Below are 27,642 nucleotides of genomic sequence, written 5' to 3' on the forward strand. Positions count from 1 at the left end.
TAACTTAGTTATAGATTTATTTAGCTTTATTCTTGTTAAATTTATACTTTATCTTTAACTACATTTATTCATTCCAGGTACCTAATTTGTAACCTTTTCTTTTTTTGCAAATTGCAGCCTGATTGCACGTGTTAGAGCATCTCCAAGAGATTAGCCAAATCATTTTCTAAAGGTAAATTTAGCTATTGTTGAAGGAAAAACGTCTCCAACAGACTCTGTAAATAACTCTTTAAATTTAGCAGCTCTTCATCCCACTTTATTCGCTCTCTACTTTTGAATAACCTACCTCACTAGCTATTCTTTTATAGAGTCTGTTAGAGTACTCTAATATTTTTTTATCAAATATATTTTAGATAGTAGCTAAATTAATAAATTTGGCTAGTGCTAATGTCTTGGAGATGCTCTATCTCAGCGGCCGCCAGATTTGTCGGTAAAAACTCCACCAATCACATCTGATGGTACCATCAACCTTGGAAAAAGAAAATAAAAATTTAAGTGGTGTTGGTTTAATGGTTTTGCATGGAGTAGCTGTTTTACTTTTGGTTAAAAAATAATAAAAAAAAATGCAAAACAATCGCTGCGGTTGATCCGCCCGGCCGAGCAGGCGCTCCTGCCGCATCGCCGCGCGAAACCGCGAGCCGCCCGCGGCCTGGGCCAGGTCAGAGCTGCCCGCGAATCCGGGGGCAAATTGTGCGCAAGTACACCGGCGCTGTGCGCGCACGTCGCTCCTGTGACGCCCCCTGTGCCGTCCTCGCGGGGAACTGTGATCCACAGCGTCGCCGCTCGCAACTCTGGTCCAAGGCCGACATCGCCGTCTCCTTATATACCTTGGCCGCCGGTCGTTTCACTCTTCTCCAAATTCGCGGCGCTCTCTCTCTCTCTCTATATATATATATATATATGGTGCCACGCCGGCACGCCGCCCTCTCGTGGCCGGCCGTGCCGGGGCTGCGGCCTTGCCGTCGTCGCGGCCGCTGCGTCCGACCGTGGCCGGGCCGCCGTGAGCCACCACAGCGCCGCGGGGCCGCGCCACGAGCGCGGGGATGCGAGACAGTGCCGCCTCGCCCCCCGCCGCCGCCGGCGGAGCAGCCAACGGCCGGCCGGCCGGGGCTGACCACCAGCCGATCTGCTCTGCTTTTGACCTTTTTGTTAATTAAGGAGCACAGGACCACGCAAGTAGAATTTGAGAAAAATATAGGGGTTCAAATGCATTTCTCTTTACTCAGTGAAATAGTGCTAACAGTGGGATGTGCTAAGTTCGAATTTGTGCAAGGTATGAGGAATTTTCTGAAACTTTGCAGGGTGCACGGCCGTGTTGGGCCACGCGGGCCACAGCCGCGAGCCGCACGGCCTCGTGCCTGCGTGGGCAGCGCGCGCCACGGGCCGTCATGGTCTCGGGGGCCACCACCGCAGCCGCGGGCTTTTAAGCTCTGTTTCTAAAGTTCACCAAAATTCATGGAAAAACAGAAAAAATGTAAGAAAAAATTTCTTACCTTACTAGAGTTGTTCTATTCCAAGAAATTTGGTGAATTCTTTGTTACATAAAAGTAAATTTTCTGAAAAAGATTTTCTTGCATTTTTCCTGATTTTCCATGAATTTTGGTGAACTTTAGAAGTTTCTAAACATAAAAGGAAAAATTGTGTTACCTTCCTAGAGTTGTTCTATCTTATACTCTTATAAAGCAAAGCTCCACTACCTATTTCTCTCAACATGCAAACCATCCAACTAGGCAATTCATTATTATCTCATCCCACTACCTATTTCTCTCAATATGCAAGCTATCCAACTAGGCAATTCCTATCACACATAATTTAAATCTACTAGCTAATGTAATTGTAAGTCCACGTCAAAAAGTCACATATTTATTTGAACATACAAGTTGTCCAACTAGATAATACATATTTTTACCTATTTATATTCCTTCTTCGTACACATGGCAACACGCGGGGCCACGTCAACAAGTCACATATTTCTTTGAACATACAAGTTGTCCAACTAGATAATACATATTTTTACCTATTTATAATCCTTCTTCATACATATGGCAACACGCGAGAGATGCTCCTAGTTTCAAGAAATGTTATGCAACATGTACCAATCTACTTTGTCTGTGGATTATTAATTAAAATAATCGTGCATGTGCTGCATGCACGTAGGTTCTGTTGTGACCGAGAACATGCCAGAGGCACACCTAGATTACGAGGAGGTTAGGAGTATAAGGAGGAGTTCTTTGTCAATGGTGTTCTCGAAGCCCTCACTGACTTCTCCGTTGACCTGATTTCGACCAAAGGTAAGTCTCAATGCATAACCCTTATTTTACAAACACTTATTATGATGTTGCTTGTGCTGTAGAAGTTTTGGTTGGGAACCCACATGCATAGATATGCTTACCCTATGAGTTTTACAAGCATGACAGGTTCGTGCATCTGCTATGCTTAGGATTTTCTGGTAGCATGTTAGTAACTTGCCATTACCCACCATGTGTATGATTTTACCATGCTACTTTGCTATCATGGGATGGAGATGATAATAACTAGAGACTGTGCGGGAGCTGAGGTTGGTGAAGCAATTGGACATGGAGGTCCTGGGTGTACTTTTAGTCTCGCTTGTGCTGGTCAAGAACCATACAGTTGCTTAGACCGCTGGTCCAGGGTGAACATACCAAACACATAACAAGGCTCGAGTTACTGTTGACAATATTGCCAAGATACTCTTTGCCTTGTGTTAGTATTGATTTTCGTAGCAATAAGTAGGTGTCAATATCTCGTATGTCACCTAGTAATTAAATTTGTGCTCACGGATTGGCTCACATGGCTCTGCATTCAGAGACTTAGGGATTTTAATAGTTCAGGCAATCGTGTCCTATGTCCAGTCAGGGGTGTTTGTTCATGTTCCTAAGCATAAAGGGTTCAAAGTCTAAAATAAGGTTACAAAACGAGTCAGCGTTAGTCTTAAGAGAGTTTTTTTTACGAGACTTAGATACAAACACAGACACTTATAAACATGAGCGCACACTCACCCATATGAATGCACGCACGCACACCTTATCCCTATGAACTCCTTTGAAGAACCAAGTTGGACCGGCAAATCTCTAGATTGATTGAAGTCACCACAGACGTCTCGCTCTCGACGGGCACGTTGCCTACCACTAAAAGAACAACATCATTAAATCCTGAAATAAATTCAGGAAAATGCGAGCATTTGTGTCAAGTCGGAAACTTAAACCCGGTGGGCAGGTTCCACCACAAGGAACCCAACCAGCTGATCAGCTACGCTCAGTTCTTCGTCTTAGAGAGTTGAGACGACGAAGAAACGCCAAAAGAAGAAGAAGAAAAGCAATCCATGCTGCCCTACCTTATATATTCAAGATGGGAAGGGTTATAAAAAATGTTGGGATCTCCATGATGGTGAAGAGCTCAAGAGTGAAGATGGGAAGCAGAAGGTTGAGCTACATGTAAAGGCCATCAAAAATGAGATGGATTGAACCATGTGATGGAAACGCTTAATAAGGTGAAAATGGAGATGAATGATGAAAGACAAAGTGAATATGAAAATATATGCACATGTTTTGTTTTTAATTGTCCATGATGTGATTAGAGTACTAATAATGGATGGATTGATATGCCAAATAATGATACTATTAAGAGGAACAAACTGAACATGCAAATACGCTTATATATTGCCACTTGAGATATCGATGTTGCATTGCATATAGTTTAGAGTGATACTTCTAAAATCATGTTGCAAGCCTTTGAAATTGCTAACAAAGTGCTAATGGTGAAGGTTGTCCGGTGGGAAACCATCACGAGCATGTTTTAAAAAAGGTTCAAAAAAACATGTTGGGTGCACTATTTTTAGGGCCACCCGAGCTTTACAGTGGTTTATCGGAGCTTTAGAACATTCCTATATTTTTTTTCAAGCACACAAACCCTAAGTTCTTATGCACACCAGAGAGGTAGCACTGGTGCTTTTGTAATAGTGTGTTATCAGGAAGCAACAAAGTTCAAAAAAAAGATAAATGGAGCTATCCGGTGTGGCACCGAAGAGCAGGATCCACGTTGGACCTGCGGAGGCAGTGGTGACACGGGATCCACATCGAGGGGGCATGTCCTCAAGTGCAGAACATGGTCTAGGGGGCGGCACGACCCAAGGGAGGCAAGAAAAACATTTCTTACAAAAATAAAAATAGAGATCCGATCAAAGATATAAAGTGAAGTAATCCAACTTCCCTCTTCCAGAAAAATCTACCTTTTTCAGTTCAAAGAAAGAAAAAGAATGCCTTCTTATTTTGGTATGTACTTTCGCTTATCCTATACTGATATAGAGATAATTATTTATCTGTTGTTCGAAAATCTTTTATTCCTAAAATAAAATTAGTATTTTATAGGATATCCACCCAACGTTTTAGATTTTACCTCTACTAATATAATACCCTCGATGCTATCACTACTATGAACTTGAGCTCCTGCCTCCTGCCTTATAACGTGGTTCTCTACCGCACTAGCTAGTATATAGAGAAAAGTTTAAATTGTATTCGATCGTGTTTTCTTTCCAAAATAAAATTAGAATTTTTAACCATCTGATCAGGACTCATCGTTCAACCTTATCAGGTAAACCCTAGCCCACCTTAGACGCGCTCTGCCCCTCTTCTCAACGCCGCCACCGCGAGCGCAAGATCATCTCCACCTACCCTCTCTAATTAATGATCGCCTATATATTTCCATCCTTAACCCTTATCATTAGGAAAGTTTTGTAGGGAGAGAGCTTTGGATCGAGGACCCAAAGTCCCCTTTTATGCGCGGTCTAAGCCCTCTAAAGGAGTATGTCAAGTTACAAAACCTCAAGCGTACATCTCTAAGGTATGAAATTCTCATGTTTTTCTCACATGGTAAGTAAAAGTAGCATGAAGCGAGAAGCGAAGTGATTCGTCATCAGACAGCTTAGAATAATGTTTTGTTTACGAGCACCATCTTCTTCGAATTTTGTACGCATATGTATGCATAGATGGGGGGGTCATGCCTGCTGGATCACGTGAGTTGTACATATCTCTGGTGTCGAGCCGCAAACACAGAAACACATTCGTTGGTGAAATGGAAAGTTAAATATGCGATCGTCACGCGGAGCGCAGACATCTTGACACGGCTGGCCCACCCTCTCCTTCTCAGGCACGTCTCCCTCTCCCTCTCGCAATCTTCCTCGTGCCCACACACACACCGGCTAGGGTTTCGGCGAGGACTTCATCGGGGTTAGCCGCCAGGTAAGTTCAGCGTCCTCTCTCTCCCCCCTCTTTTTCTCTATCTGCAACGGGCATAGAAGGGGATTCAAGGGGAGAAAGGTCTGTCACATAGTGGAGACGGTGGCCGGGCGGTTAGAGGCCATCGCGGCGATGGAGACAACTGGACTAGGCAAGGCAGAGCTCCATGGCCAGAGCTCACCGCCATGGGAGGGAGAGGGAGGCGAGGACGATGAGCCGACATGGTTGAGAGGGAGAAGGATGAAGAGGACAGGGGTCGTGATTTGCCCTTTTGGTAAAATGGTAGATCTCGTTTTTCTTTCTTTCTTTCCTGAGCAGATCCAGAAGCGACACTCTATACGTCGTGAACCGCCGTGATAGACAAAAAAAAAAAAAAAAACCTAGCCGAGCACTGTACATCGACCACGATTTGAAAGAAGGTCGGCTGGAGGTGGTCAATCACTGCGCGCGGCTGCCACACGCCATGCGAGAGGACGGATCCACCCGACGAGGCGACGACGGCGGCGGCCTGAGATCTCTCGCCCGACAGGAGATCTCCTGCGACCGCTAATCTCCTCACGAGTGGCGACCGTCGTGCGTGGGCTCTTGGACTCCAAGCGCCGCAGGGCTATCTGCAGGACGCATGCCCGGCCGGCTGCGGCTGGCGGTTGCCAATTCGGGCCTGTGGCTGTGGGCTGTGGCCTCGGCCTCGACCTCGTGCATGCCCTCGTCGCTGCCTCTCTCAGACTTGGCTGAATGGCCGCCGACGCGTGGGGTTGACCATAAGCGGGGTCCATGTGTCATAGATATGGTGTGGCATCACATCCGGTGCCGCTTGGAAATCGCTTTGTCCTCGGCTCCTCGCTCTCTTTCCTTTCCACCCGGCACCCGTTGCCTTTTATTTTGCGAAACTGAAGCGACCACAAACCACGCCTTCGTCGTCGTCTCACAGAACAACCTCTCTCTCTTTTTGACTCGATCGGTGGGTTGTGCTCTGTGTGCTCTAGGGTTTTCCGCCATGTCCACGCGCGGCGGCGGAGGAGGAGGCCGGCGCGGAGGACGGGGTGAACAAGGAGGAGCCCGTGGAAGCGGGAGCGGCGCTGCCGGTGGTGGCCGAGGGCGCGGCCAGGGCGCCGCTGCAGACCTCGAAGGATTCCGTAAGGACACGCGCGGCGGGGCTGGGCATGGCGATCGTGGCGGCGCCACGACGCCAGGCGCCGCACAGAGAGGCGGCCATGGCCAGCCCCCGTCCCCGCATCCGGCTGCCGGGCCTGGGCGTGGCGGCTACTCTGGAGTTCATCCTCAGCAGGGGCGCGGCCAACAGGTGACAGCGCCGGTGTTGCCCTCGGCGCCGACCCCGGCGGAGGTTGAGGCGGTGAGGCGCCAGGTGGAGAGAAAGGTTGTAGTGGCCGAGGCGCAGGTGGGGCCGCGCCAGGGCTCGTCGTCGTCCTCACAAGCACCGGCGCCGAGACCGGCGATGCAAGGCAAGGTGCCCGATCAGTTCGCTCCTGTCGGGAGAGGGAGCCCGTCGTTCCCAGCGCAGTCTCCGTCGTCCTTTCAGGCGCCTGCGGTGCGACCGGCTATGCAAGGGAAGCCGCCGGGTCAGGTCGCACCGGCAGCGATCCCATCGTCGTTCCCAGCGCTGGCGCCAGTTCGGGGCCCTACAACCGGACGACCTGCTATGCAACAAGGGAAGCCGCCAGGTCAGGTGGTCGCACCGGCAGCGAGCCCATCGTCGTTCCCAGCGCTGGCGCCGGTGCAGGGGCCTACGCCCGGGCGACCAGCCATGCAAGGGAAGCCGCCCGGTCAAGTCGCACCGGCAGTGCGCCCATCGTCGCTCGCAGCGCCGGTTCAGGGCCCTGCGCCCGGGCGACCGGCCATGCAAGTGAGGCCGCCGGGTCAGATCGCACCGGCGGCAGCGAGCCCATCGTCGCTCCCAGCGTCGGCGCCGGTTCAGGGCCCTGTGCCCGCCGGGCGACCGGCCATGCAAGTGAGGTCGCCAGGTCAGGTCGCACCAGCAGCGACCCTAACGTCACTCCCAGCGCCGGCGCCGCCAGTTCAGGGCCCTGTGCCAGGGCGACCGGCCATGCAAGTTAGGCCGCCGGCGCCGGGTCAGGTCGTCGCACCGGCATCGGGACCGCAGATGCAAGGGAAGGCGCCGGCCGGTCAAGTGGCGCTTTCGACGCCTGCAGGTACGCTGCCTCCGGCTTCGAGCAAGGCGATGGTGTTCCCCGCGCGGCCGGGGTACGGAACCGTCGGGCGGAGGTGCCAGGTGCGCGCCAATCACGTCCTTGTACAGCTCGCTGACAAGGATATCTACCACTACGATGTACGTATACATGACCCCGGCCTATCTGTGTCTCCAACAAAACCCTACAAGTTTCAAGAAAACCACAGTATATTTATGTCTTCGTTTCACAGGTGACAATCACACCAGAATCGGTGTCAAGGGCAAGAAATAGATGGATCATCAACGAGCTCGTTAGCTTGCACAAGAAACACTTGGACGGGCGGCTTCCTGTTTATGATGGAAGCAAAAGCCTGTTCACGGCAGGGCCACTGCCATTCAAATCCAAAGAGTTTGTGCTCAATCTGACAAACCCTGAGAGAGCAAGCCAAGGGTGTGTTTGAATCCCCTTACCATCCAAGCAAAGTTATATGCACTCTCGAATATGTTTATCTGTGCTAATTAATCGTTTGACTTGCAGCGAGAGAGAGTACAGGGTGGCAATCAAGGATGCTGCAAAAATTGATATGTACAGCCTTAAAATGTTCTTGGCTGGCAGGAATCGGGATCTGCCACAAAACACTATCCAGGCTCTGGATATCGCTTTGAGAGAATTCCCAACTTCTAGGTAATTAATGCATCCATGCACTCGGGCACAATCATTTCATATCTAGAGTATGTCATTGACTTATGAATTATGAAGTGGTTTTAATTCTTTACATCAATTTTGGTGGCAGGTATACATCGATCTCAAAATCGTTTTTCTCACATGAAGCATTTGGAAATGGTGGGCCTCTAGGAAATGGTGTGGAATGCTGGAGGGGTTACTACCAGAGCCTACGCCCTACACAGATGGGGTTGTCCCTTAATATAGGTAGAGTTGTGTGCTTGTACCTAATGCTTTCTGCCTTGAATTGCTTGCTGCTGGCTTATTGTTTTCTTTGTGTATACATATACATGATGGTATTCTAACTTTTGTATCGACCTGTCGCTTTGCCATGAATTGCTTTCAGAGCGCATGCTTCTGAAATAGTAAGAATCCATTATTCCCATATTTGAATTGGTCCTTTATTATCAGAAGTTAGGGCTGCACAGGCTAGCTTTTTGTTATCATGCTAGATGTTTGTCTTTGTACTGTACAGATACACTAAGATAAGATCATGGTGCATAAGCACGACAAAGTATTTCAACTCTGAAGCGTAGCTAGTTTAGTTGAACAATTTGGATTTAACTACTAACTCAACTAAAATTCTGATACCTTTCACCAACCATGCAAAGTATTTTATATGTACACTTTTAAAATCTAAATTCTGAATAAATCAAGTAATCAACAACATGATCAGATATGGTTTATAGCATATTTTTCCTTTTTCCTGCCTACTATATGTAGAATTCGTAATTTATGGCATATTTTTCCTTTTTCCTGCCTACTATAACAGTATGGCTTTATTTTATGTTTTGAGTTATAACACATCTTTTTCAAACTGATAAGCTCCATGTTGATAATTGTGTCATTAAAGATATGAAGTTTGTTGTTGAAAACCTTTACTTTTGATTTTGATGAAATTTATATTTCTTCTCTCTCAGATGTTTCTGCAACGTCATTTTTCAAGGCTCAACCTGTTATTGACTTCGCAGTGGATTATCTGAACCTCCATGATACTAAAAGGCGTTTGTCTGATCAGGATCGCATAAAAGTATGGACCATATAGCGCACCTTTGCTCTGTTCGCTTGAGCTTATCCGCCGAATCTGCTAACCATTCAGCTTATCTTACCATACCCTCATTTAATTGTCTATATGATTATTTCACCATATATCATGACGTTTTTTTTTTGCATCACAGCTGAAGAAAGCACTTAAGGGGGTCCGGGTCGCAACCAAGCATAGACATGATATATCCATGCGCTACAGGATTACGGGGCTAACCTCGGCTCCATTAAATGATTTGACGTATCTATTCTACTATATCTTGTTGCATTCCATTTATGCAATCACATCATATCCTTCAATATTTATTTTTGTGTATATACAGGTTTGATCAAGATGGCACAAGGGTGTCAGTTGTGCAGTACTTCAAACAACAATATGACTACTCATTAAAATACACTCACTGGCCATGCCTTCAAGCTGGCAGTGCTAGCAAGCAGATCTATTTACCTATTGAGGTTGCCCTGTTGTGCTTTTTTTCTTTGCCAATTCGATTACTCTAGCATTTTTAGGACTAATATTTCTGTGAATATATTTAATTTATCAACCTCCTAGATATCTCGATCTATCCATATGTTATTATAACGTTCGTACTTATATATATGCAGGTTTGCAGCATAGTTGAGGGACAACGCTACTCGAGTAAGCTGAATGAGAATCAAGTCAGGAATATCCTGAAGTTGGCCTGTGAGCGACCGTCAGAGAGGGAGAATAGAACTCTTCAGGTGAATATTGTCACTAATCCTATATGCAACTTCACTTTGTAGTTTGTACCTTTTCGTGTGTGTGTGTGTGTGTGTGTGTGTATTTCCTTTATTCATGCTTTTTAAAGTGAATATGTTGTGTTCATTCTCAGGTATTCAGTAGGAACAACTCCCCTGATGATTCTTATGCAAAAGAATTTGGCCTTAAGGTGATGAACCAACTTACGTTGGTTGATGCTCGAGTGCTCCCAGCTCCAAGGGTAAATGAGTTTCTTCTTTTTTAGTATGATGAAAGAACATCAATTTTTTAGTTGCCATCAATTAACAATCAACCAATATTTTTTAGCTTAAATACCATGACTCTGGAAGAGAGAAGATTTGCAACCCATCCATTGGACAATGGAATATGATTAACAAGGTATCTTGTCTTGTTCTTCTAATCTACATGCATGTATTCTCTCTTCACATAATTTTGTCTATCATTCATGTTACTCGGTTCAGTTGATTATTTGGTTGTAACACTTGTGTAATCCCTAGTTATGTCAACAAATGAAATAATTATGTAATGACTTAAATAGATCTATTAGATTTGTAGTCCATATATATATATATATGTATCTTATCTTGGAATATTTGGTGAAATTTTCAGAGAATGGTTAATGGAGGATCTATCAAATATTGGGCATGCATAACTTTCGCCTCTCGTTTGCATCCAAATGATATTGCAATGTTTTGTGAGCATCTTGTTGGCATGTGCAATAACATCGGCATGGTAAGTCTATCTCTAGATGGCACTTCTCACACAATCAAATCAAATATGGTAGTTAAAAGTATTTTACATTTTTTTTTGGTAGCAAATGAGTACCAGGCCGTGTGCAGAAATCAAGAAAGCACACCAAGACAATTTAGAAGCCGAAATCAGGGGTATCCATTTGCGTTCTGCACAAGTGCTTGCTCAACAAGGTCTAACAGATCAACAACTTGAGTTACTCATCATAATTTTGCCTGATATGAGTGGTTTTTACGGTAAGCTGTTTAAATGGATCTTCAAGGCTGAAGATTCTTTGACCTTTATAATTGACTTTTTTTTCCAAATTAAAGTTCTAATTTCTTGAATTTTACCTGATATGTATAGGAAGGATAAAACGACTTTGTGAAACTGAGCTTGGTTTAATCACTCAGTGTTGTGCGCCTAAGAATGTAAGGAAAGGAGGAAATCAATATCTTGAGAATCTTTCCTTGAAAATCAACGTAAAGGTAGGAAGAAGCAGTGATATGTTATTGTCCACTTTAAAATCAGGTTGAAAGAATAGTGAAAGCATTGCATTTTGCAATTAGGTTGGTGGGAGGAACACAGTACTTGATGATGCTTTAAACCGGAGAATACCGCTTCTGACAGATTGTCCTACAATAGTCTTTGGAGCTGATGTTACCCACCCATCTCCTGGGGAAAGTTCATCTCCATCTATTGCAGCAGTATGGGTTCTCTCTGAGTTTCACATTTTTCTTAGTCTTACTCTTAGCTTTTTAGTTTTCATTTGGACAGACATGCCACTACTTGAATGCATTTGTTGGTAGTCACAGAATCTTGTTCTTAATTTATTCGGTTTCAAAGTTACCTCCTTTGTAAATATTCTTCGTGGAAAGATCTTAGTAACAAGAGTTTTAAATGAAAAACGCATGGCATTACTTGTGCTACGAATTCTTCCAAACTTCTGCTGCCAATGATGTATGCTATGTTTGGGATTTAAATATTTTCTAATTCATATCCATTTAGGTCGTTGCATCCATGGACTGGCCACAAGTTACAAAGTACAAATGCTTGGTATCTTCACAAGGTCATAGGGTTGAAATTATAAATGGTCTTTATACAGAAGTGAGAGATCCACAGAAAGGGAATGTCAGAGGTGGAATGATTAGGTTAGTTGAGACAAATTAGTACTTTGTTTTCTTTTTTTATCGGAGCACTGACATTTATGTATTGCAGAGATTTGCTTTTGTCGTTCCACAAGTCAACTGGTTACAAGCCTTCGAGGATTATATTCTATCGGTTTGTAGAGATAATTTCATACTTTTACTTATCTTTGTTTGATACTGATATAGCAGATCCTCCATTTTTGCAGTGATGGTGTTAGTGAGGGGCAGTTCAGCCAAGTCTTGCTTTATGAAATGGATGCAATTCGGAAGGTCTTTTCCTGTTTAACCGGCTTTAGCCATTTCCATTTCCGGCATTTAATGGCTACTTGACATGCATGTTGTTTGTGATCATTCTGCTAGGCATGTGCAAGTTTACAGGAGGGGTACCAACCAAGAGTCACATTCGTTGTTGTGCAAAAGCGGCATCATACTCGCCTGTTTCCTGAAAATCATCGTGCACGAGACCAGACAGACAGGAGTGGAAACATCCTGCCTGGTATGCAAGTCGCATAGCTAGGCAACAGTTAATATTGATATGCATTATTATTTTAGGTATCAATTCTTGTTTTGAACCTACTTTGAATTTTCAATTAAATTATGTCCTCTCAGGAACTGTTGTCGATACGAAGATCTGCCACCCCAGCGAGTTTGATTTTTACCTTTGTAGTCATTCTGGTATTCAGGTATACTGCTGCATATATAAATTGTGTTTATTAGCCTAATCCCTACTACATATTCTGTAGTAATTGGCACAATATTATCCGAAATTATTATCTTGATAATTGATACTGATTCTGTACTAATTGGCACAATTAATATTCAGACATTCGTTTTTTTTCCTGCCTTGGACAGGGAACAAGCCGCCCAGCTCATTATCATGTTCTTATGGACGAAAATGGTTTCAGTGCTGATGCACTGCAAACCTTGACTTACAATCTTTGCTACACGTAAGCTTCATTAACGATGTTCCCTCAATTTGCCTAAATTGGAGTCCCATTTTACCATGGTTTGACCTTTTCATCATATCGATGTCTTCTTGCTCACAGCTATGCCCGGTGCACTCGTTCAGTCTCTATAGGTCAGCACTAATGCAGTTATAAAACACTATTTTACAGATTACATGAACTGTCTGTTGATCAGTAAATTTTTCTCTTGATTTTCATGCTTTTTTTTCTTTTCCTTAAAATTTTCCCTGCCTTTGGTATTATGACAGTTCCTCCGGCGTACTATGCACACCTGGGTGCGTTCCGTGCCCGTTACTACATTGAGGACGATAATTCTGATCAGGGCTCATCAACGGGTGCAACTCGGACGTTTGATCCATCTGTCCCAGTGAAGCAACTCCCCAAGGTCAAGGAGTACGTTCAGCAGTTCATGTTCTATTGCTAAAGCTGATGGAGAGTAGTTCCCGAAAAGATTGCATGCAACATTTTCTGGATCGTTGTCATAACTGTAAACTCAACTCTTTTGTCGGTTTCATTCCATCATGCTTAATTGCTTCTAAACTGAAGCCTTTTGCGATTCTGAAATGGACAAATGGTTATATATGGTTGCTGGACTAAGTTGTTTAGGACAATATATGGGTGTGTTTGGTTGAATGATAGTGGCCTGAAAGCTGCCTTGAGTCTCTTTTGGATGAACCCCCTGTGGCATTTGTTTGCATGCACAGCCGCATAGGCGAGCAAAATACTATGTCCGGGAGCTGCCTGTTGGCTTGCAAGTGTAGTGTGATAATTTTCTACTATTATAATTATTAATTAATTAATTAAAGAGTTATCAAATAAGGTACTATATGCTATTTTTCTAAAGTTCTTTGAATTGAATGTTGGTTTTCACCGAGTTGGTTAGTTCGGTCAGTGAGCGAGAGTTATATAGAGTTGGTGTTGATCGATCATAACTCTAAAGCTGTGGGTAGTTTGGTGTGGTACTCCCTTATTGAGTGGTCTTTTGGTCTGTTTTTATAAAAAGAATCTGGATCTGTATTTTTATTCTTTTTAATAAAAAATAGTGGTAAAGTTTTTTGCTGTCTCTTCTAATTAATTGTTGTTTATGTTTAATGCTAAAGTTCCTCTAAAATGACCTGAAGTTCAGCCCTTAGCAAAAAAGATAGACTTTAAAACAAGAGAGAAAAAAAATCCGAAACTAAGATCAAATGACTTCCAAATTTTGTGAAACCGTAGCTTTCCAAGAATATGGTGAAGGCATTCTCACGGCATTGGATATTGCCAAAAAGTTTAAGCTTTAGGCCTTGTTTAGTTATTTAGGTGAAAAGTTTTTCGTATTGTAGTATTTTTGTTTGTATTTGATAATTATTAATTGTCTAACGATGAACTAATTAGGCTTAAAAGATTCGTCTCGTAAATTATAGATAAATTATGTAATTAGTTATTTTTTTTATCTATATTTAATATTCCATGCATGTGCCGCAAGATTCGGTGTGATGGGAAATCTTGAAAAGTTTTGGAAGTTTTGGAATTTTGGATGCAACTAAACAGGCCACCAAGAACCAAGAATATTGAATTTCCTGTTTAAAACTAGGAGTTTTTAAAGGATCTAAAAAATTAAGGATTCAGTAAGCTCAAGAAAATTCTTCTGCCCTCTCTATTCTAAACAATAAGTACTATACATAGCTTTTGCTATATGCTTAGATATATCCATATTCTATAATTTAGAATGAAAGAGTATTTACCAAGACTATATATGTTCACTAGGGGGCATTACGTACACTAATAAGATTGAGCACAAGAATCAACCAAAAATGTTTAACTCAAAGAAATCAGATATTTCACTAAGGTTACTAAGAGGGTTTTTAGGAAAAAGAAACCTAAGAGATCTGTTGAGGTTCGAAAGCCATGATATAACTAAGTTCTAAAGACAAAAGAGGCACACACCAAACTTGTGCCCAAAACTCAGCCAAAGCAGTTGTAGGGATACGTGAGCCCCAGGAGAGAAGGATGAACTGGATCACTCAAAAATTAATCATATGCCTAGTCCCAACTCGATTTATTATACACTGTAAAAACATGAACTATTAGTATGGTGTGCGCCTTATGTTTTTCTAGAGTGCTCCAACCTACACAACTCTAACCTGAGTCAATTGTATCAACGAGCCTACTGCTAACCTGAGTCAATTGTATCAACGAGCCTACTGCTAATCCTGAGCAGCCAGAAACATGAAACGTCATATCGCTACACGTACTCAGGTTCCAGAACATTTGGGTTCACCGGTTCAGAAACATTTAAGTTCTCACAGTAAAAAACATCATAAAGTATCTTTCTACGTTCCCATTTCCTTCAATCAAGATTACATTAGTATAGAAAACATTATAAAGTAATCAGTTGACAAAACATAACTCTCAAAAAGCCATAAAGGCCACTGTCAATCAAGATTACATTAGTATAGAAAAGATTTTTAGAGACAGTTTAAATTGATTTTTATAGGTGGTTTAAGAACCACTAAATCGATTTTCAGAGGTGGTTTTCTTAAGACAACTGCAACTAATTTTTTTTTCAGAGGTGGGCCATCCCTAAAAATATTTTTGAATTTTTAAAAGTGATTTAGAGTCTAATCTGATAAAGTTAAGAAAAAATAATTTTAATATGGCCTGAAGGGCTAAGAACCTGCCACTGCTCACAAGTTTTTTTTCACTGGTTTTGAATAATTGCAGAACAAATAAACCAAGATTTGAACCCACAACACATTCGTCCGCGTGTCTCATCCTCTACCACAACACACCACAAACAACTTTACTACTTCTAAGATAAGATGCTATTTGTACTAATATGTATAAATCTAGTAATCAATATTTTAACTCATAAGCAATCTTAAATGAGAAAACTTTCAACTATAGAGTTTTAAATCTCATCGAGTACCACAACTTTTATACAAGACATTTCTTCATGCAAGGACATTTGAAAAATTCAAAAATTTGAAATTCAAAATCCGAGACTTAATTTATATATTTGGAGCCCTAAATGATCTAAAAAATTTAATTGCAAAGCTTTAGATACTCCGAGTAGTGTTAATTAAGTTCGTGATTTTTTTTGGCTTTGACACTTTTTTTTTGGCTTTGACAAACAAAAGTGTCAAAGCCAAAAAAAAAATCACGAACTACATACTCCTAGTTTATAGAATTATAGCGAAAGAATAAATAATCCTAGTATATGTCTAATACGTTGAATGCAATACCTCCGCTTTGTTTGAGTTTGAACAACCGGATTCCTCATATCTCGTTCGCATCCATCCGATCCTGTGCGTCCATTTCATCCTTAGCCCGACGACCAGCAAATCCCTCTCCGTCCACGTCTTGCATTGTACTCCCTCCGTCCCAAAAAGAGTGACGTTTTTGACTTTGAGACATCGTGTTTGACCGTTCGTCTTATTCAAAAATTTTATGTAAATTACAAAATAAATTAATCATAAGTAAAGTATCTCTAATGATAAAATAAGTCTTAACAAAATATATAATATTTATGTAAAAAATTTGAATAAGACGAATGATCAAATAAGATGTCTGAAATTCTAAAACGACACTCTTTTTGGGACGGAGGGAGTACTCTCGATCGGTCTCTTTGAAAAAAAAAATCTCACTCTCTGATAAGTCAAATGATTTAAAGTTAAACAAAGTTATATTAAAAAATAGTATTACCATTTTATTGATACAAAGTAAATATCATCAAATTATCTATGAAAGTATATATATTTTTATTTTTATAATAAACTTAGTTGGAGACATAAATATCAATATTGTTTATTATAAATTTGATAAGAATTAAGCTGGCTTGACTTGTAGTACAATTTTTTTATGAAATAGGAGAGAGTGTATTGATCCTTATCTTGCCTTTATAACTTCGGTCTTGTTTAGTTCGTGAAATTTTTTTGGCTTTGACACTTTTGTTTGTATTTAATAATTATTATTTAATTATAAAATAATTAAGTTTAAAAAATTCATCTCGTAAATTATAAGCAAACTATTTAATTAGTTTTTATTTTTATTTTTATTTTATATTTTATACATATGCGTCAACAATTTTTGAGAACTAAACCAGACCTTCGGCCAACATTGTTTTTCGTTTGTTTTGCGTTGATTCTTGGGGCTCACTCGCTCTTTTTGGATTGTATTGTGTCCTTGTTTACTTCCATTCAAAAACCTATTTTTTTCAATATTTCCTATCACATCGAATCTTTAGACGCATGCATAGAGTATTAAATATAGATAAAAATAAAAATTAATTGCACAGTTTGGTCGAAATTGATGAGACGAATCTTTTGAGTCTAGTTAGTTCATGGTTGGATAATAATTATCATAAACAAACGAAAGTGCTACAGTATCGCGAAATTTTTCGCTTCACGAACTAAACAAGGCCTGTATCGTTAGGCCTTGTTCAGATTGCAAAAAAAAAATGGTTTTAGGTAGCACTTTCGTTTGTATGTGATAATTATTTTTCTAATTACGGAGTAACTAGATTCAAAAGATTTATTTTTCAAATTACAGATAAACTGTGCAATTAGTTTTTATTTTCGTTTATATTTAATATTTAATGCATGTGTTTAAAGATTCGATTCGATTCGATGTGAGGGAGGATTTTAAACATTTTTGGAAACTAAAGAAGGCCTAGTGGGACACAGTATTGCCGTATTGGGAAAATTGGGACAGCTAGACGAAACAGAGTAGCCTACCAGCTGTCTCAAGTCGTATCATGTCCCGGGGGCAGGGCCAGGCCATCATCACCATCATCCATGCATGACTCAAAAACCGGTGCAAATCAATGCAACGGAGAGGAAGAAGATCATCACCAGACACACCGGTTGCGTGACCGCAGCGGCCAAAAGATCTCCGGATCTTCTGCCGCCTCCGCTGCACCACTGTCCTGGCCTGTTGCTGTTGGATCAATCAGCATCCTGTTCCCTGTCGCGCCGCGCACACAGTGCCCCAAGCGCCCAAAGTGCCGCGCATGCGCCCCCGCTGCCGCCGCCGTGAACCGATTTCGATGCACCTAGACTGTGTCCACCCGAAGTTTTGTTGAGTTGCGAAAATATTTAGGTTTAGCAAAGATATTTGGTACTCACTAGATTTTAAAAATTCGTCTCATAAATTATAACAAAACTATAAACTCACTAGATTAGTTATTTTTATTTATATTTAACGCTCTATTTATGTGTGTAAAGATTTAGAGAAATCTTGAAATTTTTTCCAAGAGTCCCACTGTGACGTGGGGCCATGCATGTGAACGGCCGTTGCATTGCATGCTTGGCGCGTCTGGCTGGCCTTGTTTAGTTCACCTCGAAATCCAAAAAGTTGTCAAGATTTCTCGTCACATCGAATCTTACGGCACATGTATGAAGCATTAAATATAGACGAAAATAAAAACTAATTACACAGTTTGTCTGTAAATCACGAGACGAATCTTTTGATCCTAGTTAGTTCATGATCGGACAATATTTATCAAATAAAAACAAAAATGATACAGTATCGAAATTTGAAATTTTTTCGGAACTAAACAAGGCCTGGAGTAAGGCCTTGTTTAGTTTGGGAAAAATTTTGGATTTCGCCACTGTAGTACTTTCGTTTGTTTGTGGTAAATATTATCCAATCATAGACTAACGAGGATCAAAAGATTCGTCTCGTGATTTACAGGTAAACTGCGTAATTAGTTTTTGTTTTCGTTTATATTTAATGCTTCATGCATGTGCCGCAAGATTCGATGTGATTGGGAATCTTGAAAAATTTTAGGAACTAAACAAGGCCTAAATGCATGCAGCATGCAAAAGGTGAGAGCGGGAGAGGGATCGCGAGGAGGCTCGACTCCACACTCGGTTCGTGTCGCTTGCAGTGAATTGCATTGCAGGCCTGGCTGGCGTGGCGCCTCCTCCTGCGTCGGCCTTGGCGCCGCTGGGTGGGCCCATCAGTTGAAACGCCGGCCGCCGGCGCGTGTCGCTTTCGCTTGCGCCTTTTCATTCCTTCGCGTCGGCGTCGTGTCGTCCCTGCCTCGTGCCTCCTCACCTCAGAGGCCACGCCGATATATATACATGCGCTTGCGGTTGCGGCCTCGACGACCCCCTCGTCTCCCCCTGCGCCCTCCAGTCCAGCCTCACCAAATTGAAGTTGCATTGGCGGTTGCTACCTGTGTGCTCATAGTATTAGGGTTCCCTAGCCCATGTCGACGCGCGACGGCTGTGGCGGCCGGCGTGGCGGCCACGAAGCAGCAGGCCGTGGAGGTGGCGGTGGCGGTGGCGGCCGAGGGCGGGGCGGCCGTGGCGCCGCGGAGCTCGGTGGCCGTGGCGGACAAGGGCGGGGCCGGGGCGGCGCGGAGCTTGGTGGTGGCCGAGGTGGCGCCGTCGGTGCGGCTCGTGGCGGCGGTCGTGGAGGCGGCGAGCAGAGAGGGGGACACCAGTTCTTCCACGGCGCCCACCAGCCGGTCGGTGGTGGTGGTGGGCGAGGCGGCGGTGGCGGACATTACCACCACCATGGCGGCGTGCCTGCTCAGCAAGGTGCTCTTCAGGGCCAGCCGCGCTGGCAAGTGGCCGCGCCGCCGCCGCCGCCGCCGGCGGCGGCGGCGTCGAGGCCGAGACCTGCGGAAGTCGAGGCGCTGAGCGGCGAGGTGGAGAGGAAAGCGGCTGTGACGGCAGTGGCAGAGGCAGAGGCGCGCGAGGGGCCGTCGGGCACCGCGCGTGAGCCTGCTGCCGCCGCGGCGAGAATCGAGGAGCAGCAAGGGACGTCGCTGGGGGCGGCAGACCAGGGGGCTGCCGCTCAGGGGAGGCTGCCTCCGGCGTCGAGCAAGGCGCTGGTGTTCCCCCCGCGGCCGGGGTACGGCACGCTCGGCCGGAGGTGCCGCGTGCGCGCCAACCATTTCCTCGTCCAGGTGGCGGACAAGGAGATCTACCACTACGACGTATGCATATCTGCATGGCCCCCTCTCTCTTTCGATTAGGTTTTACTGCTTTTTTCAAGTTCAAAAGAATTTGTTTTTTAGTTTTATTTGAATCGTAAAATGTGTGAGTTTTACGCAATTTTCTGCCCTTGCATGCCTCCTGTTTATTCCCCACCGTTTTAGATCAACTTACTGTAACATTCATATTTCTCTAAGTGCAATTATATCCGTTTTCACTTGCGCAGATCGTGATTACTCCAGAATCAGAGTCAAGGAAAAGAAATAGATGGATCGTTAACGAACTCGTTAAACTGCACAAGCAATACTTGGATGGGCGACTGCCTGTTTATGATGGTAGGAAGGGCCTTTTCACTGCTGGTCCTCTACCGTTCAAAGCCAAAGAATTTGTTCTAAAACTAACCAATCCTGAGAGAGCAAACCAGGGGTATGGTGTTCTAATTTGTTTCTCATCATGCGCGCGCTTGTTCTTTATATGTGTTTACGTTGTAAATTTTAAGCCTTGCCTTCCTGCCTGCAGTGAGAAAGAGTACAGGGTGACCATAAAAGATGCTGCAAAAATAGATATGCACAGCCTTAGGCAGTTCTTGGCTGGTAGGCAGAGGGAACTGCCACAGGATACTATCCAAGGCCTTGATATTGCTTTGAGGGAATGTCCAAGTGAAAAGTACGTACTAGTTATGATACATCCATGCAAATGGATATATCCATTGAACTCCTGTCAGACTATATATTGTGTGCCGTACTGACAATTGTATATGATCCTTCTGCACTTCATCCAGTTCTGACCTTTTTTTTTCTTTCCAAATTGTGACAGGTATGTATCCATCTCAAGATCATTTTTCTCAAAGGCATTTGGACATGGTGGTGATATTGGCAGTGGTGTGGAATGCTGGAGGGGGTACTACCAAAGTCTACGTGCTACACAAATGGGACTGTCCTTGAATATTGGTATAGTTGTGGTTAACTCTTTCGCCTTAAATTACACAAATCACACTTCTCCTAGTTACTTACTTGGCATGCAGTAGCATATATGTACTATCTGTATGGTATGTGCACTAGCTAGTAAAGAGTAAGAAGCACAATTTAAAGCTTCTGGAGTGGACATAATGTATTATTACCCACATTCGTGGTGCCCTTTGTTACTCTGTCATCAAAGAATAAGTTAGGTCGTCAGCCATTACAGCCTTACAGGACTACTGTTCTGTATCATGAAAGTGTGCATTGTTCTCCCTCCATTCCAAATTTTAAAGATGTTTTGGCTTTTCTAAATACATTGCTTTACTATGCATCTAGATAATATATATCTAAATACATTGTAAAAGCTATGAATCTAAAAAAAAGAAGCCAAAACACCTTATAATTTGGAATGGAGGGAATGCTATATATTAAGAATTTTGTGCATATTTTTCAGTACTTTTTGGTCCCATATGCTTGCTAAGTTTTAATAAGATATATTTTATATTGATTGTATATTATTCTGTTTTTTAACCAATTACACAAATGCACTGGTTCTATACTTTGTCTAAGATGCAAAAAGTCTGAAAGTTTTCTTGTGACAGTATTCAAGTGCTTATTAGGTTTTACCAGCTTCATTTCTGTAGAAGTCACTTCTTGTCTATTTCCCTTTCAGATATTTCAGCAACTGCATTTTACAAGGCTCAACCGATTTTGGACTTTGCATTGGAGTACCTCAATATACGTGACACCTCAAGGCGTTTGTCTGACCAGGATCGCATAAAAGTATTGAACATCATACTATTACTATATCCTCATTTAGTTCTAACTTAGTCTGATTGTACCATATTTTGCCGTTCTCTTTGTAGTTGAAGAAAGTCCTCAAAGGAGTACGGGTTGTGGCAACACATCGTCGTGATATAGCCATACGTTACAAGATTACTGGGATAACCTCACTTCCCTTGAATGATTTAACGTATCTATTCCATTTTAATTGATCTTCTTTTCCTTAATTCATGCTGCACTATTTTTTAATGACACGTATATTTAAATATTCATGTTTGCTTATACAGGTTTGATCAAGATGGGACAAGGGTTTCAGTTGTTCAATACTTTAAACACCAATATAATTACTGTTTGAAACACATTCACTGGCCATGCCTTCAAGCTGGCAGTGATAGCAGGCCAACTTATTTACCCATGGAGGTCGTGCCTATATCTTCATCTGTTTGTGTTAATGTTTTTTTTGTCAGATTTCTTCAAGATGTCTCTTATTTATGCAGGTTTGCAATATACTTGAAGGACAACGCTATTCTAGAAAGCTAAATGAGCGCCAAGTCACAAGCATCCTGAAGATGGCATGTGAGCGACCAACTCAAAGGGAGGGTAGCATTTTAGAGGTGAATTTTGTAACTACTATACCATTGTTGACTCTTTGTTTGTTCTTGTACATTGTAGTCTATAGTTTTTTGTGGTATTCAGTATTTATTTGTTTTTACTAACCCTACCTTCTCTATTTTTTTCTCAGGTAGTTAATAGGAACAACTACGGTAATGATCATTGTGCCAAAGAATTTGGTATTAAGGTGACAAATGAACTTGCCTTGGTTGATGCGCGTGTGCTGCCAGCTCCGACAGTAAGTTTGTTCTGGTCCTGGATGATCTTTTACACTCTGATGTTCCGGTTGTCTATACTGATGATCATTTATATCCCTTTTAGCTTAAGTACCATGACTCTGGGCGAGAAAAAGTGTGTAGTCCTTCCATTGGTCAGTGGAACATGAACAACAAGGTATTACATGTTATTTTCTTTCTGAGCTCCACTTTAGTCACACCAAAATTATCTTTTTGGGAAGAATTCTAGTTTTATGAGTATGTGCTTATCAGAGATTGATCGATGGAGTATCCATTAAGTATTGGGCTTGTGTGACTTTTGCTTCTCGCTTGCATCCAAATGACGTCCGGATGTTTTGCAACAACTTGGTTGGGGCGTGCAATGATATTGGCATGGTAAAGATGCAACATTTGATCATGTACTCCTTACACTATTATTTGTGCTCATTTATATGTTCTCGTTTTGTGTGGTAGCAAATAAATGGAAGACCTTGTGTTGATGTTGGGCAAGCTCGCCCAGATAACTTAGAAGCTGCACTCAGAAATACTCATAGGCAGTCTGCACAAATACTTGCCCAACAAGGTGTGACTAGCCCACAGCTTGATTTACTAATTGTTGTATTGCCAGATGCAAATGCAAGTTTCTTTTATGGTAAGGAAGTAAAATGGCTTTCAAAGTTTGTAGTATTTGTTAGCTATTTTTTGTATGCATTCTTTTTTAAACTTTAGCTCTGGCATTTCTTTCATGCAGGAAGGATAAAGCGTCTTTGTGAAACTGAACTTGGTATAATAACTCAGTGTTGTATACCTAAGAATGTTCATAAAGGTGGCCGACAATATCTCCAAAACCTGGCCCTTAAAATTAATGTTAAGGTAATGTGGCCTAGGCAGTTGCTAAATATGGCCTAGATACTCTAATTCAGTTTCTGTACTGTCATTTTGGGTTGTTGAGCTTTAGTGTAATTGAGATTTCACTGAAGTTGTGGTGTTAGTGGCTTACATTGTCCATAATTTGCACATAGGTTGGTGGTCGTAATACAGTTCTTGAAGATGCTTTAAATAGGAGGATACATTTGTTAACAGATTTGCCAACAATAATCTTTGGAGCTGATGTTACCCACCCAGCTCCAGGGGAGGATGCATCCCCGTCTATCGCTGCGGTTTGTAATTTTTCTTTTCCTTGTTCTCAACTTGATTTGTGTTGATATTTTCATTATTGGACCTATGTCAAATAAATTAATAAAGCATGCATGGAACTTGCTTTTCATTTATTTGAGGATAATTTACTCTAACCCTTGTCAGAAATTTGTTATTTCACCTTGACTTCTTGTGTTGGCATTGCCATGTCCTTTGGAGAGAGATCTCCTTGTGCTTCTGGTTTCTAATTAGTCATGTTAAATTAATTATAGGTTGTTGCATCAATGGATTGGCCAGAAGTTTCAAAGTACAGGTGCTTGGTGTCTTCTCAAGGTCATAGGGAAGAGATCATAGCTGATCTTTTCACACAAGTGAAGGATCCACAAAAAGGACTACTTCATGGTGGAATGATCAGGCATGCTGAACATATTAACTTTGCTGTTCTTCCAATAAATGATCTTTCCTTTTTTTTTTTGAAGTCATATCGTTGCTGCAGGGAACTACTTGTATCATTCTATAGGGCAAATGGGAGCCGAAAACCGAGCAGGATAATTTTCTATCGGTTCGTAATTGTCTGTTTGAATGAATTGTGTTTCTTCCTGAACTTAAATCTTGTTTCCTTGCGTGAAAAGGCAGAACCTGCCATTTTTCCTCATGTTAGCCCATTGCTTATACGTGGTAGTCTAGGTCAGTTTCCTTAATTATTTGACTCTATGTATGGTTATTTTGGATCAATTGTTGGCTTGTTGTACATGTCTCCTGGAGTTTAAATGCCTTTGTGTACCTGAAAACCGAGAGTACTGATTTTACTAGTTTCCTTGACTTGCAGAGATGGTGTCAGTGAGGGGCAGTTTAGCCAGGTCTTGCTTTATGAAGTGGATGCAATTCGAAAGGTGCTTTTCTTCACAATATTCTTCTCTTTTGATGTATTCTCCTAACTGTGTGTACATGATCTATCATATTTGTCGATCTTTTTTGCTTTTGTACTCAGGCTTGTGCCAGCTTGGAAGAGGGCTACCTTCCTCCAGTTACATTTGTTGTGGTGCAAAAGCGGCATCACACACGGCTTTTCCCTGAAGATCATCGTGCACAAGGACAGACAGATCGTAGTGGAAATATTTTGCCAGGTAAAATAAATTTTCTATTGCACATAACTAGTTCTCTTCTGTGATGAAACCATACATATCAGCTCTTCTTTGCAATCTTATTGTTTTTGGCTCTTTTTTGTGTGTTCATAGGAACTGTTGTTGACACGAAGATATGTCATCCAAGTGAATTCGACTTCTACCTTTGTAGCCACTCGGGCATTCAGGTGAACAGATGCTAGATGATTCGATGTTTCTGAAACGAAGTCTCTGCTCAACGCTTGTGGTTTACTCATTCTGCACTTTTGGCAGGGAACGAGCCGTCCAACACACTACCATGTTCTGTTTGACGAAAACAATTTCACCGCTGATGCACTACAGACATTGACCTACAAACTGTGCTACACGTAAGCAGTTTTTACCACTTGTGATCCTTAACAAAAACAGCTACCTTTTCACTGTCCGAGTTGTGGCCACCATATTTACCTGGACCGTCATCTGGCTCTGTTTTCAGGTATGCGCGGTGCACGCGATCAGTCTCTATAGGTCAGCAACTTAAACACTGTCTGAAGTCACTGGTGTTCTTCTCCATGTTTTGTGCGTCGTTTCCTTTTTGAGTAGTTTCATGGATGGCCAACCGATTTTCATGTGTTGTTGCTTACAGTTCCCCCAGCATACTACGCGCACCTGGCGGCTTTCCGTGCGCGCCACTACTTGGATGATGGCCTCTCCGACCAGGGATCGTCTTCTGTGGCGAGCTCTCGCCAGCAAGATCGCGCTGCTCCAGTGAAGCAGCTGCCGAAGGTGATGGAGAGCGTCAAGCAGTTCATGTTCTACTGCTGAAGCTGGCCTTGCAAGAACCGGCATCAACGCTTTTGTAGCCGTGAAACTCCAGGTCGAGTAGCCGTGAAACCGGCTTTTGTAAATAGGGTAAACTAGCACTGAAGGCCTGGCGCATGACCTCTAAATCATATTTTGGGCTGGGCGAGTCTTGCATCCAAAACTCGCCAGAAAACCGCGAACTGAGGTCATGCTGGCCCGCTTCAAATCTTTTTGGTTGACTTTGTAAAACTCCTGGGCAAGTGCTTGTGATTTTGAGAGCTTTTCAGTTGCAACCTTGCGGCTATTGCTTCTGAAATTTCTTCCTGTACTAGGTGCTATGTGCTTTATTTGACTTGATGCATGCATAAAATATATGGAGCTGAGCCTGTCATCAGTTCGTAGGATGTTTGTTGCATTTGGGGCAAGCAATGTGTGAGTCACGGTTTCGTCGCCAGCGTCCACGCGACAGTTTTATCCAGCTGATTAATTAGTAAATGGATCGAGCAATTCATCAATCAATATTTCTAATGGAGCTTCTCGACTTAGCTAGCTGTGGCTTGTCACGCAGCGATTGGCCACGCGAATGCAGACTGTCCCAGGTGGAGGTGGGATGAGAAGCCGGCGTTCTTATCTGGCTCTGAAACCACCAGGAAACAGCGCTGTTCAAGGGTTATCAGCATGCAGCCTGAGTATTTTAGGGTCATTATTGGCGGGAGGTAGTTGTCGGCTGACTTGAGAGTGTGTTTTTATTTTTGAAAGGCTGACTTGAGAGTTCATATCGGCGTTGCCTTTTGAAGATTCTAACACGGTTTTGGTCAGAGAAAAGAGAAGATAGTGACGATTGACAGAGAGATTCTCGGGCCTTGTTTAGATGTGAAAAGATTTTGAATTTCGCTACTGTAGCATTTTCGTTTGTTTGTAGCAAATATTTTCCAATTATAAACTAATTAAGATTAAAATATTTGTCTCGCGATTTACAGATAAACTGTACAGTTAGTTTTTATTTTCGTCTATATTTAATACTTCATGCATGTGTCGAAATATTCGATGTGACAGGAAATCTTAAAAACTTTTTAGTTTTCGGGTTGAACTAATTAAACAAGGCCTCGGTTGAATGTTCATGTGTTGTATATTTCCCGTTGGCAAAATTATTGGCCGCTGTCGCCGTCGTCGACGACGTGCTTGTGGCGACGCTGAAAGGCCCGGCGTGCGTCAATGAGCCCCGGTATTCGGGGAAACTTATTCCCTCGCAACGAGGTCGGGATCCGGAAGCAACGCCATGGACCGTTGCTCTCGTATAATAAGGAATAATGAACAACCATATACATTGATCAATGTATAGGTTAGGATATTAATATATTTCTTTTACTAAAATGATGCAGAGGCAAACAATTTCAATCCGCTAACACTTATGCGGAGGCTAACACTTAGGCTACAGCTCCAGACTAAGGCCTATGAATGGTTTTGAATATAATGAATTTTAGTTATATATATTCTAAATTTAGTAACATACCTTGCCATTTCAGACGGGGAAGTAACATACTCTCTCTCTATTTCTAAATATTTTTGGATATTGATTTGAGTGCCGTAAGTTTGATTAGATTTATAGAAAATATTAATATTATTTGTATCTATAAATAACTATATTATGAAAATATATTCAATAATTTATCTAATGATAATAATTATGTACCATAAATATTAATATATTATATAAATTTAGTCAATGTTATTTTTTTAGAAACGGAAACGATAGTTAATAAGGAATGGAGGGAGTAGGCCAACTCGAGTTTTTTTTTTTTTGGTGGACAGTGTGGTCATCAAGGAGGTAGCCAGCAGGTAGGACGCTGATAGGACGAAGTTACCCTACATGTTTCATTGTCAATGGGTTTGGATCATACCTCTACGAGCCATTAGTTAAAATGCAAGCGCCCAGATAGATTACTATAGGAAATATAACCAACTTTGCTATGTTGAGTTTGTAATTTATCTCTGTTAATATTTCAGACGCATATTCATTTTTCTCTCTTCATTTTTAAAAACAGATCGGTAATCTGTGGCTCCGTAAAAAAAATTTATACGTAACACTTTTTAAGGAGTATTTTTAAAGTTTGATCAAACATCTGTTTTTAAAAAGCATTTGATATCTATGTTGCATATGTCATAAGATTAATCGTAGTTTTCTAAATAAATTTATATATAGAGACATAAAAGTTGATACTATTATTTATAAAAAAATTGTTTTTTTTCCTCAAATGTGCACGAAGCGTGTGTATCATTGTATTAGAAGGAAATGAGTACTTAAGAAGCGAGATATGTATTTTTTTAACAAATTAAAGTATGTTTT

General features: G+C 42.1%; 2 protein-coding genes across 2 annotated transcripts; both read left to right on the forward strand.

Moving 5' to 3' along the window:
- Nucleotides 6,116-13,389, forward strand: LOC8054169 (protein argonaute 12). The gene is made up of 22 exons (XM_021461875.1): nt 6,116-7,563; nt 7,656-7,855; nt 7,943-8,089; nt 8,199-8,335; nt 9,049-9,158; nt 9,307-9,413; nt 9,496-9,628; nt 9,779-9,895; nt 10,027-10,134; nt 10,221-10,292; nt 10,524-10,646; nt 10,729-10,900; nt 11,010-11,131; nt 11,213-11,350; nt 11,652-11,794; nt 11,862-11,924; nt 11,998-12,061; nt 12,152-12,287; nt 12,401-12,474; nt 12,644-12,738; nt 12,838-12,869; nt 13,005-13,389. The coding sequence occupies exons 1-22, from the start codon at nt 6,253-6,255 to the stop codon at nt 13,178-13,180; spliced, it is 3,780 nt and encodes a 1,259-aa protein (XP_021317550.1). The 5' UTR covers nt 6,116-6,252; the 3' UTR covers nt 13,181-13,389.
- Nucleotides 18,950-25,656, forward strand: LOC8064936 (protein argonaute 12). The gene is made up of 21 exons (XM_021463719.1): nt 18,950-19,684; nt 19,909-20,108; nt 20,202-20,348; nt 20,499-20,632; nt 21,315-21,424; nt 21,508-21,614; nt 21,712-21,844; nt 21,922-22,038; nt 22,167-22,274; nt 22,358-22,429; nt 22,525-22,647; nt 22,726-22,903; nt 23,003-23,124; nt 23,274-23,411; nt 23,661-23,950; nt 24,218-24,281; nt 24,380-24,515; nt 24,627-24,700; nt 24,786-24,880; nt 24,988-25,019; nt 25,138-25,656. The coding sequence occupies exons 1-21, from the start codon at nt 18,950-18,952 to the stop codon at nt 25,314-25,316; spliced, it is 3,294 nt and encodes a 1,097-aa protein (XP_021319394.1). The 3' UTR covers nt 25,317-25,656.

Source organism: Sorghum bicolor, chromosome 1, assembly GCF_000003195.3.
Source record: "Sorghum bicolor cultivar BTx623 chromosome 1, Sorghum_bicolor_NCBIv3, whole genome shotgun sequence".
In the NCBI taxonomy this organism is placed as follows: domain Eukaryota; kingdom Viridiplantae; phylum Streptophyta; class Magnoliopsida; order Poales; family Poaceae; genus Sorghum; species Sorghum bicolor.